The sequence below is a fragment of the Aulonocara sp. 'chitande type north' Nkhata Bay genome, linkage group LG11 (genome assembly GCF_057382095.1).
Source record: "Aulonocara sp. 'chitande type north' Nkhata Bay isolate Kocher_YH1m ecotype deep benthic linkage group LG11, A_spYH_male_GT1.1, whole genome shotgun sequence".
Taxonomy (NCBI): Eukaryota; Metazoa; Chordata; class Actinopteri; order Cichliformes; family Cichlidae; genus Aulonocara; species Aulonocara sp. 'chitande type north' Nkhata Bay.
Genome location: NC_141354.1, coordinates 16,102,195 through 16,118,359, shown reverse-complemented (window position 1 = coordinate 16,118,359; position 16,165 = coordinate 16,102,195). Strand labels below are relative to the sequence as shown.

Sequence of the window (16,165 nt, the reverse complement as noted above, 5' to 3'; positions counted from 1 at the left end):
AATGCCTCCCTGCACATGTCTTATTAACAGGATTTGACAACAGTCTGATATCACAGTATACTCACTTGAAACCTGGTGGCCATCGTCTCCAGCCCTTCTATCTTCGAGTCCTTTAGAACGGAGTAGGTGGAAATGGTGGCGAACATTTCGAGGATCTTGTTCAGTCTTCGCTGGAATGTGTCAAACTTTCCAAAGATGTACATCTCGCTGAAGTCAAACTGTCTTTCTGAAGGAGTCTGCTCCAGCTTCTCCTTGGTTCTGTGGAAACATCGCTGGTATTCCTGGGAAACACATTATGATACAGAACCACATTTTGACTGATAAAAAACTGACAGAGGTGCATTTTGCTACAAAACACATTTTGTTTTCCTTTAAAAATGATCCATTACCTGGTTTAGGCGAATGGCAGCTTTGATTTTCTCAATAATGACTTGCTGAGGTTGGTCCCATATTGAGTTTGTGCCATTATCAGTGATATAGGCCTTACAAGCTGTGATCATCTGGTTTGTCACCTGGAGATGAGGATAAAAAAATGGAAACTATAAATCATATAAGTCATCATATAAATTTGTACTTTTTTGTTGTCTTAATGTAAAAGTGTCCTAAAAATGCTTCAGTATCAATCATTTATAAAAAAAAATGTAGGATCCCATTGTTCATCATAACAAAAGTCTGTTGATCTGCACAATACCTTTACAAAAAGTGATGTAATCTTTTCAGATGTGTTGTAGTAGCGGGAAATACTGTGAATCATCCTGATGGCATTGATCAGACCTGGGATTGCATCCACCATTGATACCTTGGAGGAAACAGAAATTATTGCTTGTATTTCTTTGTACATCCAAATATAACACACATCCAGCACATTTGTACTGTCTTCACCATGAATGCAGTTGATTTGGTTTATTTTTTAAAATGCACCAGAGTGTGATAAAATATTCTTTTCTCACAGGGTCACTGTTGTAGAGCGGGTCGCAAAACTTCTCCAAGCTGTAGAGATACTTGACGTTGTCTTTGGCCTCATTAACTCCATCTGTGATCCTTGCATCCAGTTCCCGCCATGACTAGACCATTACAGACCGTTACTTAATTAAGGTTTTCAAAAAAACCAAACATAATCTCACAATAAACCACTGAAATAAAAGAGAGAGAAGCAATATCCAAGAAAGAGAGCATGTGGTACAGCCACTTAAAATCAGCAGTATATGACAGTCACATCTGACCTTTATGAGCTTAGATTTAGCCAGCAAGACCACACCCAGAGCAACTTTGACATCAGGGCTCTTCAGCTGGTCCAGAAGGTAGTTGAAGCGAGTCATCCATTTCTTCCAGTGCTCCAGCTCGGCCCGAGGGCCAAGATCATCAGCCTCCTTTCTAAGCTGGTCACTCTCAGCTAAAACCTGCAGAATAGAGGCATTCGATATCACTGCTGAAACTTCAGGCCTGCAGTTTATCCTTCATCTGATACAAGCACATTCAAATAAAATGGCAGAAACCTTGGAATAAATGAATGAGAATACTTTTTCTGTATCAAGTTTGAGGAGAAACACGATGAGAGTCTCTTCTCACCTGTTCTATTTGTTTGATCCAGACTTTCATGCAGGCCTCTATCTTCTCTATGGTCTCTGTGCTGCTGGCAGCTGCCACGTAGTCCGACGGGCCCTTCAGTACCTTCAAGTCAAAGGTGTCGCACTCTTTCAAGGTAACCTGAAAGCAAAGTTGTGCTGTGTTGCTTTATTTGCTACTATAATGCAAGTGTATGTAATGTTTAAACTGTGTTTATTTATCTATGTTAATCTAACCTACTATGTATTTAATTTAGTTTTTGGTAATATGGTGCTTTTATTAGTGACATTGTCTGTCCCCTACCTTTTCCTGAAGGCTCTCCTGTGCTCCAACCAACACAGACACAAAGCTTTCCAATGAAGATATGAAGTCCTGTTTGACGACCAGGGTCTGAGGACTTGTCCCGTCTCCCCAGCCGTGGTTCATCTTCCTCAGTGTGGGAATGAAGATCTCAGAAAGCAGCTGCTCCACACTTTTTAAAAGACCACCTTCCGTTGTATCCAACATATTGAAATTCACATCCTAGAAAATAGTAAAAAAAAAGATAATAAAAATCTTAGCATTCATATATTAAACATGCCTCAAAAGAGACCGTCCTAGCTTACTAGCTGGCAAAGAAAACCTTTTGGCTTTTGGCAGAAGTCTCCCTGGGTTACTGTAGTGTAGACACTATAATGGACCAACTATGCATGTGTCCTTCAAGTGAGTCTGGGAAGCTATTAAAAATCTGCTGTAATACTTTGAAAAAGCATTAAAAAAGTTACTATACTGCTAGCAAAAAGGACATAATGTTTTCCAATCATAGTTATAATATTACATTTGTTAGATTAGATTTCATTAGTTTGTGTGGTTGTACTGTATCACATCTGATAAGAGAGAACCAGCACATATGTGACTAAATTAAAAATATACGACTCCCTTTTAAATGATTGTCAGATGTTATTGTGGTTTTCTAAGGGTTTAATCACGGAACCATCCATGGGTCCCAAAGGCCTACTTATAATTTTTTGAACCAAGTGTTGTAAACTTCATGATATAAATTCCAATAATATTTATAAATCGGCTATAACTTTAACATAACCGTTTGGGTCATGCTGACGGACTGGTTTTCAAATGAATTAAAAAATATGATTATTAAACATTGTTAATAATAATCATTAATCATTTATTACTGTACTATACTACTTTAACCCTTCAAAGGTGTGGCACAGTCATCTAGAGAATACAATGTATCCACTAACCCCGTGGCTGCTAGTTAACTGACTTGATTTTAATTAACTAGCAACTCACCAGTCCTCATGAACAATTTGCCAGCAACACATAATTGTGAATCTTTGGTGAACAGCTTCTCTCAGCCATGAGCTGGACACCTCCCTTTTAATAATAACTCATCTAACTTCATCCACCCAAATGTCAAGTAACACCCGAACACCTGATGTGCCCTTGAATTTTTTTGAAGCGACTAATTAGGAAATTTAGCAAGAGAAGTGCACACAAGTGCTTTCTCTCATTCTCATTACATGAATACACAGACACACACATACACACAGAATCCTGTTTTCCTCTGTCTCCAGCCGAGGGTGTTTTGTAGCAAACAGGACCTGTTATCAGTGGTGGTGATTAACTTTGCTGCAGATAGCAGGTGTTCAGTAGGAATCAATAGCCAGAACCAGCTGTGCTATCACAGCGCCATTACTGAGCTCCCCCAGTGCCTCACTACCTCTGGGTGTAAGAAGCTTTTTTTAGTTAATTGGATATCATGCATGATAAGAACAAGTAAAATAAAAAAAAATCGGAACATTTGTCTCGTGACACTCAGTGCCTATCATTAATTACGTTTCACAAATTGATAAAAGTTGACTTCCCGTAGTGCTCACAACCACAACACAGTCATGGTTAAATTTGTGTTTCTCCACTTGCATGGTTTTAATTGACTTTAAATCCTTTAAATCCCTCCTCTTTCGCAAAGAAATGAATAACTTAGAAATCCCAAAACAATACAAACTGACTCACTCTGTGTATGTTCTCAGAGGTGACTGCCTTTGAAGTATTGGCTCTGGTGAAGAAGACACACACTCCGGTCAGTGCCACATCCCTCCCATCTGTTACAAACACTTTGGACTTCTTGCTGTGACCAGGCTGCTGGGCAACAGGCTGGGCGGGCATAGAGGCTGTAGCTGCTGGTGCTGGTGCTGCTCGCATAAAGGATTGGAAACAACAAAAGGTGTCATGGTAACCAACTTTGACTTCCTATTCTGATTTTAATATTGTGGCATTTACTTGAGAATGGATTACTTTTATGATCTCTATTAGTGACAGAGACAGTTTCATATGAGATAGACGTAGAGCTTCTGTACTGCAAAGTTACACAATATAACTTACACACACTTTTTTAAAAGACTCTAGAGTTTCATGGTACCTGCTACAGTTGGTTCAGTGTCCTGATAGTAGAACATTAGGTGTGGAAGACCGTCAGCCATGAAAAATTGCTCCATGCGGTCAATCTGACAAAGATGAAAACAAAACCTCAGCACTGTTCAGTCGCATTGTAGATGCACCACATTTTTTTGCTTGCTTGTTTCTGTCTTTTAAGGCCTGTAAAGTTGTCCAATAAAACAATATAATCTGTTTGAACATTTATGTGCAAAGTACCTGATTCCCCTCCAATATGGCATCTTCCACATCTGCTTTCTCCAGCCCCAAGCATGAAGCCACAATACTGAGGATATAGTCATGTCTTCCATCCAGCTGAGCCCGCTTGGCTTCACGCTCCTCTTTCAACTTTTGCTTAAAAAAGTTCCAAAATTTTCAATTACTAAATACCAAGTTCAATTCAATAAAAAAATGTAACCTGTGTAATTTTTCAAAGATTTTGAATGGACAGTTCAGTCATCACATGACCATCTTTCAACTGACTGAAGCTTAGGCATTGTTTACAGGACCCAAAGAACACAACAATTTTTAAAGAAAGTTGGATACATTTCAGTTAACTGTGAATAATGCTGTTCTGCAGCATCCTAATCTGATGTTACTAAACACTTGAGCTTCATATATAAAAGATTCACTGCCACCCTTTTACTTGAGACTCTGCTGCTTGCGTGCAGTGGCTTGTGTTTAGGTCTGGGGAGCAAAATCAGCCACAATGGGTTGCCAGGTCGTGCTGCTTAGTAACACAGGAACAAGGTCAGCCAACAAACAGATTACATGAAACCTGGTGCTGTATGAAGCCGTTGCAGTAGGGTGTATCTAAAATCACTCATTTGCCTGTCATCTGTATAGAAACTGTTTTTTAACCAAACAGGAGATAATAGGAATATTTGTTCCTGGCTTGAAATATTTTTACATTGAAAAGCCCACTTCTAGCATCCTATTGTGAACAGCTATACCAAAATTACTCTTGAGAGCTTCTGCTTTTATACAGCAGTCTGTTTAGACAATGTGAAACAGTTGGATTAAACTTTAACACTGAGTATCGCATAATAAGTGATGTATTTTCTTTGTCTCGCCTCTCTTTTCCTTGTGGTTGCCTTGTAGTAAACAGTGATTTTTAACTATATGCTGTCTTATTCTCAAATAACAGTTTCAAGAATACTGTAAATGTCTGCAGTGCTCAATGGTGTAAAGAAACCAATTGGCAACCCCGATGAGACTTTAGAGGTTGAGAACTGAGACTTAAATTAAAACAATGTGGAAAAAAATCAAATCCAAAAGACTGAATTGATATCAAGCAACAGCATTGAAAACAGGGATGAGGAATGTGGCTCTCAACGGTAGAGCTAAAGAAGGGATTAAAATGATTGAATACCAAAAAGGTGAAAGGGAAGAATATAAATTATATGATAGAGGAGTAAAGGAAAGAGAAGAAAAAATGGGTTGAGGTGAAAAAAAGTTTTAGAGAAAAGAAATAGATTGAGGAAAGAATTTGTGTGTAACGGAGGACATAAATGCTTGGACATAAACAAAGGACAACTCTATATATACCAAAAATCATAGTGGTCAAGCTATGTTGTCTGTTAGGGCTAAGGGGAGTTGGACATATGAAGCCCAAGACTGTAGTGTAAAAAGAAAAAAAAGACTAAAAGAACTAAAATGCTGTCTAACTACAGCAGCTGCAAAATCTGCATAATTATTCACTTCACAGAAATCCTGGTAGAAATGTTAACAATTAGGATTTTCTTCCAAATCTTTCACTGGCACATTGCTTGCATTTCCTTGCTTAAAAGGTCACTTCAAAAGATAACAGTGTTTTTAGAAAGCACAACAAAACTCTGCACAGTTCAGATGGTTAACCCATGAGCACTTTTTGAATTATAGTATACAAGGCAAAAAACTGAGTTTGGGCAATTATAATGGGTTTTATAGTCAATATCTGCAGTGACCAGCACAATTACGTGAATTTTATTAACATATCAAAGTTTTTTTTAAGACTACCACTCGTTTTTTTGTCCTCCACTTGTTCATTTTACTTATATTTTCTAAGGGCACAAAATAGCCAAAGTGAATGTGAAGTTATGTGAAGACACAACAGTGGCAAATCCCTTGAGTTAGGTATCTTTTTGGATGTTTTGATTATTCATAGGTCAGTGTTAAGTGGCTTTACATTCAAACACAATTAGCATTTCTTTGAAAATGGACGGGTACAAAGACTGCACTGAATGTAAATGAAAAAAACCTCAATCCAAAGAAAAACCTTTAAAGACCTTCAGAAAGCCTGGAGAACTACTAAACTCTAGATCCTTGAAAATCCTTGAAAAATGCAAGAATGTCTTGCTCCTTGGAAGCAAACTGGGTGGCTTAAGACAGTATGGACACTTATTATTAATGCAGTGTATGGCTATCCTGTCGTAAAGAATATATCACAAACAAAAGAACGAGTGTTAATCAAGCGCACTCAGTCTCGATTCAAAAATATTAATTATATTTTCAATATGATCTTTTCTTGCTAGAAAAAATAAATGTAACACCCATCTGTTTAAAGCATTACAGAAACTCTCTGGACACACACACACACACACACACACACATAAACACACACTAACATCATGGACTGACTGTAAAAAAAAAAAAGGATACCAAGCCAACCGTTGCCAGGCGACCAGCCATTTCACACACCTTCTCTCTGCCCTTATTTCAAATTGGATGAACAGCCAAGTCTCAGTCTTCAGGGTAGACACAAACAATACAGGCACATTGCAGTGTGGCGCAGGTTATTCAAACAAGCAGACTAAGTCACCAGTGAATGCAATACGCAAACACAAAAAATACACTAGTCAACAAAAGCCGGCAAAACACAAAAACACAAATCCACATTTAGTTATTCCCATGACACAGACACAGAAGCCAGCGCTGAAAGACCCAAATAATAACAGATACAATGCTAATAGCTTTCAGAAGCAAACAAAGCCCCATCCTGAGATAAGCTATGGCGAGACAGAGAATCCCTATAATAAACAAACTGTGGCTTTTGGAATTAAAGAGAAAACACAAATGTGCACGGGGACAGTTTGGCATCTGATAAATTTCATCAATTTTAATCCAAATCAGCCAGGGAATAGAAAACAGCAGACACACGCTGTCAAAGTCAACTCAGTCCCTGTAGATAAAGCTTTGCCATTAGTTTTGCTCATTTCAAAGTCTAAAACGTTAGAGCCAATGGCTCGTGAAAATTATGTGAGAGCGAAAACCCTACAATAAAAACTATTCTCTTACCTGAATGACTTTGGAAACAATTTGTCTCCAGAGCTGTTTTCTATACACCTGCGACATGACAACTCCTCGTCTCTTCAAGCCAACCCGTGTATACCTTCTCTAAAACCTGCTATCACGTTCTCATCAGTATGTACACAGGGGAGACATATACTCTCACCCTCGAAGGCTTAGCACTATCAAGTTGTCAGTGGTGAGCGCTCAGCTAGCAGAGTTTGGGCTATACTTTCGTTGTGTACATGTATAATGGCCACTGCCATCAGAAGTGTATGACTTTCCACAGCTAGGTGATGTCAGGGTAGACATGATCCCTTAAGAACAGTAAAACGCCTGCTTTATTCTGACATTCTAGTTCAAGCAATATGTCAAAAATGTTAAGAGGCACTCGACTTAAAAGCACAGGCAATTTGAGAGCTTTATGAGATGGGGCTTCATACCCTCGCTTTTAGGCTGAAATCCCCATAGACGGAGTGATGCTCAGAAAGGAAAAACTCACAGCTCTGTCTGCACATGTGTAGTGTACGCTAATGAACTACCATAAAGGAATGCAAACACAGATGCACAAGTGTCAAACACTGAGGTAATCGCTGGCTCACAGGATTAGCAGCACACCAGAACAAAGCTGTCAGCATTCACTATAATGTAACAGTGCAAATAAGTGCTTGGCAGTGAATTCTGTGTTAAGCTCATGGACATTCTCACCAAATCGCATAGATGAAGCGGTAATTAAAGATTCTGAGCTCCAGATGAAATTTTGACAAAAAGTAGCAGTATAGATTACAGGGACAACTAATTCAGTGGATTTTAAAAGGTAAGTTTTTTTTTTTTTTACAGCAACAGTCACAAAAAGTCTTCAGTTTCCGTCCAGTTTGCCGCAGCAAACCTTTCTGCTTGCTTGGATGCAATTTTTGTACTAATTTCAAAAACAGATCAGCTTTGTTTGTCCAAATTTTATATATGTTTTATTTGTATAATCAGCTACCTAACACCCAATCATGTTAAAAGTTAAAAATAAATAAATAAAAATATGTGATGTGGCATTATGATTTTGATCATTTCCACTTAGTGAACGCATTTTTTTTTTGTCTGTATATCTGCAGTGTCGTGTTAACGGCTTCTTTGGATGCTAACACGGGTGTTAAAATTGGGATTTATCATTGCAACATCATGACATTTTAAATAAATGTAATCTTGTGTCCAGCAGTTTGTGTTGTGTTTTTTCTGACACAGAATTACTTCTACACTTGTTTTATCATTTTATGACACATTTGCCAAACTTATTTTAGGCTTTCTGCCATATAAAACCAGGCCTTCCTGAACAGAAACCCACTAAAATGCCTTTAAAATTGCTTTCACAACTGCATGGTTTTGTGTCACTTAAGCTTTCCACCACATACACGCTCCAAACACATCAGCTGTTTACTAAATGCTGACACATTAATGATGAATTGCATTTGGCCAAAGTTGATAGTCAAGAAGCTCAAGTCATCTGTAACTTCAGAACTCTTGGGTCACCTTACCTTGTTTTGATAGTCTGGCTTGAAATGCAGCATAGTTGCTGTCGGCCTTTCACGCTGACACTTCTTTTCAAGTCATTCCACCCTCTTACTTGTCTGCTTTTTTCATGACATCAGAGAGTTAAAGCTTCCAACAAAGAAGACAAGACAGCGAACAAGTGGCTGCGCTACACTATGTGAGCAATCAGCCTTCCTGTTTGTCATGTGAGAAAGGTTGCTGCCCTGAAATTATCAGACTGTTTCTCCTAAAAGGGTACTGCTAACTAGATAATGCGGTGTTGGATGACCTCCTGTCAGCAGGGTAATTATCAAGGTCCAACTCTCACCTTACAAGTCTGTTACAACAATAGGATGAAAGATGGAGGGTGGTGGGTGGGGGGTGGAATGAAAAGGTTGCATAATACATCATTAGAGGGAGATAGTATCAGCTACAACCTTTTAAAAAAAAATACAGAAACAAAAGTGAGTAAAAAATAAATGTTGCATCATTGTAGTACAAATGGCTCTATTAGAGAATGTGTTACGCTCCTCTTAAAGGAAAAAATGTGGCGAGTCATTCGATATAGCCAGTAGTGTAATTTAACAGGCAATGGCACCTTGCTTTGAAAGCAAGTGCTACAAAACACTAGAAATTAAATTAACATGGAAATTCAGTTTAAGCAAGAGTAAAACTTGATGCTTATAGGAAAGGAAGCCGATGCAAGGTCATCACCTGGATCAGCACTTTAACAGTATAGGATTGAACTCAATACCATGTCCGCTGTGTGAAGCAGTAAGCGTAACATGATTATCATTAAGTTGCCTAACAGATTTATTGGTTGACTCATTGTGCCTGATATGTGGCAGTGTGATGCTTAAAAAAAATCTGCTATTCAATCAGTTGTTATGTTAGCAGATCCCTTGAACTCCATTGTCTAAGTCTGCTTGGAGCGGCACTGATCAGACAGTTATGAGGTGAGCAGGAATCCCCATGCTAGAGAGATTTCTTTTTAAAACATTTTCTTGTTCTTGCTTCTGAAATGTGAGATTGTGCTGCTTCTTTCCATGTCACTGCAAACTTAAATAGCTTTTGTGACATTTTACAATTCACTGAATAATCAGGAAAAACAATAGATTAGAACCTAATGAGATTAAGCATGCACTACCCCTGGGGTAATCCTAATTATTTACCTAGAGAGCACATATGCATGTGCACAAGTGCATACACAACCCCACCGTCGCCACCAATTAATATTCAGTATCGTTGCTTTTTACAGTCGCATCTTGCCGATGACAGGCACATCCCTCTCCATGAGGATTTGAATGTGAGTCAGATAGTGAAGAAATGGTTGCAAAGCTTTGCATTACAGAGTCGGTCGGTCATCAATTTTTCACTATTCCATGGCTGATTTTCTGTGTGGAACTGCCTGGTTGTGAGTGGCTATGAAACATGAGAGTGACTGTAAATTATAAATGAGGAGGTGGTGAGATCTGAAGACACAGACAGACAAGAGTTCACAGTTTTTCACAGCGACTGCTCACACTGACAGAAGCACAGACAGCTTAAGCAAATATGTTTAAGAAAGATGTGGCTCATAAATGTCATGCCTAATATACTTTATTCTCCTTTCGTGGACCATGGTGTCTTCTTGCATTTGGTTCGCTGGGTCCAATGCCGAAAACTGACTCTAATGAACTGACATTGCTTCATCTGGCCTGTGTTTTCGCACAATGCAGGAATGCCTCAGCCAATTCTATTTCATTACGGTCAGTATCGTAGAAAAATAAGCAAGAAACTGGAGTATTTTGCATGAAGGCAGTGGGTCTGACACACAGACAGAGTGCAGGGGGCTTTAGTCTTATTGCTCATGTCTATTGCATACTAATTAAACATGTACTTGGTTTAAAGTGCCATATTTAGTGCTGCACTGCTATTGGGAGGCAAAGAAGCATAGCTATTTAACATTTCTAAAATGTGTGAAAGGCTGTGCTTTGACTAAAGGCAGAGAACCAATTAACATGGAAAGGGGTTGTGTAGATTAAAGTTTAAAAGTTTATAAAACTAACTAATAAAATGAACTATTATAACTTCCATCCTGGCCTAATCTGACTTTCTTAGCACCTACAAGCAAAAGGAGATTTTTAAAAGTAATGTGTCACAGACCCCACAAAGACCAGTCACTGTAATAATGACAGAGTTCCACATGAATGACAGAAGCTGGATACTCACTGCTCATTTCAAGTTTACTGTTCAGCTGTCTTTGGGCAACATCATCCAGCCTCCTGCAGCAAAGCCAATAAGACAGCAACACCCCGCCATCTGGTGGGCTGGGGCTGACAATACAATCAACCACACATTACAGTAGGTTGTGCCACAGCTATCTTTGCCTGCTGTTAGGCCAGAGAATCTAATAGTGTAGTGAGTCTCCGAGCAATTTTCCGAAGGGCTTAGAGAGCTCCTGAGGTGAAAATGAAGTGCAAATTAATCCCATCATTGTCTTTTTTTCTCCCCTCTCTCACAAGAGAACGACATTTCTGGTGTTACACTCTTGCAGCTCATTATCTTGCTGGGTTAGCTACATCTTCCTGTGCTCAATTACTGCAGTATTATATCATCGCTCACTTTTCAATTAATTACAGAATAAAATTGAAAAATAATCATATATTGAAAATATGGTAATGAAATCCCATTAGATAATCTCTTGCACTGACAGATTTCCCTTTAGGGCAAAGTTAAAGTGTTGCTGGGTACGGAAATGAAATTTAAAAATCTCTTTGATTCGTGACAATATCGGATATTTTGCAATATATAGCAACTACACAAGATGTAAAATAAATAAAATGCATATCTGCATATGCATAATACAAAACAAAACAGGTTACCAAAAGTGGAAAGGAAAAATTGGTGTCCTGATTCTAGGATACAAGCTGCATGAAGGCAAAATCGTCTTACTTACCGGAGTAAGAATCCAGAGATAGTGAAGACATAATTTACAAAACAAAAAGTCTAAAGAATCAACAACATATATTTTATAGTTTAAAAAAAATAAACTATTGTTTTTGTATAATTTACCTGTTTATAATACAATTAATTGTGCAACACGCAAACCAAAAAATAAACCCACACATATAAATAACAATGGTGGCTTTAAGAAACACAGAACATTAAGGGCAACTAGTAGACTTAGCTCACAGAACTATAAATAAATACAAAAGAAAAAGTGTTGTAGACACTTTTGAGAGCATTTGGGATCAAACCTGCATTTCCTTGAGTGACTCCACAGCCACGGAAGACTGGGTGGGTCTGTTCCTGTAGCTCACTTTAGCGATCCTGGCGCTGAAGGACATGGCTCCAGCATTCCTTCACGGACAGGCCTCCTCAGTAACTGCGTTTTATATCAAAAGCTTCATTTGGACCAAAGCAAAGGCGTTTTACTCCATTATGTTTTGGTGTATCATTTCTAGTGATTTAGTTGACGCTCTCACTTTCCAGGAAGGCCCCTCGTGTTGTTACTGGTTTCCAAGGTAACGAGGTATTTGTAAAAGGGGGCAAAGGGAGAGAGGGCTGGTCTTTAAAAAAATGTGGGCCACTTATTGGCTATTTTGTTGCAGGTGTTTCACATTACAGCCAGCAGTGGATCAAAGGGGCCATGGAATTATCTAGTGGACTTCCTGTCACGGGGTAACCATGCAGATATAAACATGCATTACATGAGCCAAAGTAGAGGGCCACCTACAAACTGATAGGAACTGCCTCCTCTGGTATTAACATAAAACTGTTTGGAAATCTGCAGTTACTGAGTCAGCAGTGTGGGACACTTTTACGCACAAAACATTGAAGATTTAATAGCAGATTTTAAAATGAAAGAGAAAATCTTCTCATGTATAATGCTGTGTTATTGCTGATAAGCAGGTTGATCTGAAGTGCCCCTCTTATAAATTCAGCAGGCTGATTCATGCATTCCAGTGATTGAGAAGCAGTTGTCCAATGCATGGGCTGCTGTGCGTTTGGATCTCAGGTCATTTTTTTTATGTAGCATTACCACCTGCTGTTCAATCCAGTGAACAGCAACGTGAGGTTGAAAACTCTCCCTCTTTCACTAATAAGCATTATGCGTTCACTGGCCTATGTGCTTTTAATTTTTTTAATGACATGATCGAAAATCATTCCCAGTCTGACCATGTAGTCTTCAGACTATGGCAAACCAACACAACAATACAGATGATTTAAGATGCCAGATTTAAATAGTTTCCTCCATTCAACACTATTTACCCAACTGTGCCACTTAACATCGGTATTTAATATGGAATAATTACAAAATGCAACAGCAGAAAATCTGATCAGTTTAAACAAACAATTACTAAATATTTCCATACAGTAGGTTCCTAAGAAAATGTCTGTTTTGATGACTGTTTTTTTTTTCCTTCCTTCCAGCGTGTTGCCCCTCTTTTATCCACATTTGCAAATCTCTGAAGAGGAGGGGAGACAGTCCTCTTTCATTTACTGAGATCAACAGCAGGCTTTTTGGAGTTTAAGAGTAAGTTGTTCTACAGTTTCATGGGCTCCTGAAAAATGAAAGTACTGAGCCATAGCACAATCCACTGCTGTGCAATGATATGCTTTAACTTTGCGATGCTCAAAGCCTTTAAAATCAAGTTAAAACTGAAAGTTATCTTCCAATTTACTCACAGCATAAATACTTCAGCGTGGGTTTGAGCTGTCTTTCGAGGAAGCATCATGCCAAAAACAAAAGAAATCAGTTTAGACTTGAGGAAAAGAATTGCTTATGCTCACAAAGCAGGAGTTGGATGTACAAAGTTATCACAGGATTTCCAAATGTCAAGAACTGGAGTGGGAAGTATCATCAAGAAATTTAAAGAGGGCCCCACAGTACAGAACAAGCCTGGCAGAGGCAAGAAGTAAAAGATTTCCAAGACTCCGTGAAGAAAACTAATGAGAAATATGTCTAAGGCGTCTAAATGTCTCTAATGAGAATAACTGCAAAGACACCAGTCAATGACTTAGTCACATCCGGAATTTTAGTCTCAGAGAAGAAAACCACTGCACAGGAATTGACTGTGAGATTGCAGACCAAGAAAATCTCCACTTCTGCAGACATCTTTAAGCCAGACTGATGTGTGCTAAGGACAAACTGGAGAAAGAGTATGCATACTGGAATTCTGTCCTTTGGTCAGATGAGACCAAACTAGAGCTCTTTGGCTTATGATGCTGCATATGTTTGGTGAAAGAAGGGAGAGAACACCGCCCCCACTGTAAAACACAGTGGTGGGAGTATTTACCTTACATATTAAGTGTCCTGAGGTGACTGTTGTTGTGATGTGATCCAGTATAAATAAAACTGAATTGAATTGTGGGGATGCTTCAGTGCACCAGGAACTGGAAATCTCATTAAAAGTGGAAGAAACCATGAAGAAAGAAGGACAGCTGGAAAGAAAACTTCAAGCAGTCATCAACAAAGCTCAGTCTGGGTCTTCCCTTTGTCTTCCAACACGAAAACGATTTAAAACATAATTCGATCCTGGTGAAGAACTTACCTCCAAAGCGACCAAAGTGAACGTTACTGACTAGTCTACACCAAGCCCTGGTTTTGATCCCATTAAAATGGGTGGGGTGAACTGAAAACCAAGGTCCATGTTGGAAGAACATCACATCTGGAAAAGCTTTAGAGATTTGCCAAAGAAGAATGGGCCAGCATTGCTCGGGACACGTGTGTGAGATAACGACACCAAAAAACTGCAGGCTTTTATCCAGAATAAACAATTTTCTATTAGCATCAGGAGAATTAATAATTTTGACTGTGGTAGTTTTTGTTTTTTTGTGAAATAATTTAGTTTCTTTGTTTCTTTCTTTATTTTATCCTCATTTGTAGATGATCAGACATGTGTTTGACACTAAACAGGCTCCAGTAAAATCTGATGCTCTGAATCCTTTTCATTCCTCTTTTGTTTAGTGAGACGTACTTTTGAGGTTGAAATAGAAACACTTTAATATCATGCCCCCTTTGCAGTGTCATCTGTACTTTTTCAGGATTTACTGCTAAGAACCAGTGTGTGTGTGTGTGTGTGTGTGTGTGCATGCGTGCCTGTATATTTGAGTGCCTGCCTCTTTTTACTGTCCCTCCAAAGTGTTGATTTGTCAACTTTCCTCACTTTTGTAACTGATCTTATGGATTTCCCACCCATTAAATCAATGACTGCTCTCTCCATTACTTCAAGGGATGTTGAGCCCCAGGCTGTCTTCCTTTTGTAGTTTCTTGTCCTGATAGCTTTTCTGCAATGTCTAACATGTTAAACCATCAAAGACTACAAGTAGAAATATATATATATGATTATAATCTGCTGTAAAGCATCTTCTGGTTCCCATCGCAGAATGATTTGGTGTATTTGCTCAGTACCCTAGTCAGGTCTTCGCTAGTATAAAATGTATACACGTCTGAATATTTAAATAATAAATGATGCACTGATGTGTCAAAGTGCTGTGAAGTAATCATTCATAATAGAACCATTCTTAATCATTTTCAGCAGAGGTGTGATGATTCTAATCATACATCTTTTACTTCCAGATGAAAATGTCATGATTTCTAAAGCCATCTATGATGCAGCATGAAATTTCTGACAGCATGTTAACCTGCAAGGTAAATGCAGTGCAATATAAGATAAGATAAGATAAGATAACCTTTATTAGTCCCACATGTGGGAAATTTGTGGGAAAAAAGGGAGGGATGAACAGCTGCAGAAAGACAAGGTTTTCTTTCCACTTGATCAAAAACAAAGGTCAGCAGTTTCTTTCCTGTACTGTGCTTACGACTCTTATTTTGTAGTCTTTATTATCAAAACTGAAAGATACTGTAGCGGTGATGCATGGATGATCATAAAAATATACTTGGTCTTATGCACTACAACTTTAATGTAACTGACACTGTTCACATCTCCAGTGTTTTAAGAACTTTAATCTCTCTATAATGCCAGACATGTTAAAACCAATCATCAATTGGGAGTGATCACTCCATGAAACAGGTTATTGTGTATCTTGTCATACCTGAGCCTTTTCTTTCCGTTTGCCTTCCTTAAGCATGGTTTCTTTGACAGCCATCCTTCCACTGAAAACATTTCTGATGAGGCTTCTGTGAACAGTAGATGGATCAACTTTGCTGGACACAAGATTGGATCATCCCTTGAGTTAGCTGCCTCGTTATGCTTGAGTAATTTATAGGCCAGTGTTAAGTAGTTCAACAAACAAACAAAACAATAAAGAAGAAACAACATCAAGCACAAAGAATGGATTTAAAAAGGAAGTCATTGTCCAAAGAAAACTTTGAAAACCATTCCTAATGCCCGGAAAACTATTTCTCAAAATCATTTTAAAAATCACATTA

General features: G+C 38.5%; 1 protein-coding gene across 1 annotated transcript in view; it reads right to left on the bottom strand.

Moving 5' to 3' along the window:
- dnah5 (dynein, axonemal, heavy chain 5) overlaps positions 1-12,183 on the bottom strand; it is a 109,328-nt gene extending 97,145 nt beyond the window's left edge. Inside the window, exons 1-11 of the mRNA XM_086310800.1 lie at positions 12,027-12,183; positions 4,219-4,353; positions 3,986-4,070; positions 3,580-3,758; positions 1,870-2,088; positions 1,570-1,707; positions 1,224-1,400; positions 951-1,064; positions 692-799; positions 390-512; positions 66-281 (exon numbers count right to left, since the gene is read on the bottom strand). Of these exons, the coding sequence (XP_086166926.1) occupies positions 66-281; positions 390-512; positions 692-799; positions 951-1,064; positions 1,224-1,400; positions 1,570-1,707; positions 1,870-2,088; positions 3,580-3,758; positions 3,986-4,070; positions 4,219-4,353; positions 12,027-12,116 (1,584 nt within the window). The 5' untranslated portion in view covers positions 12,117-12,183. The remainder of the gene's footprint in view (positions 1-65; positions 282-389; positions 513-691; positions 800-950; positions 1,065-1,223; positions 1,401-1,569; positions 1,708-1,869; positions 2,089-3,579; positions 3,759-3,985; positions 4,071-4,218; positions 4,354-12,026) is intronic.
- Between the last annotated feature and the right edge of the window lie 3,982 nt (positions 12,184-16,165).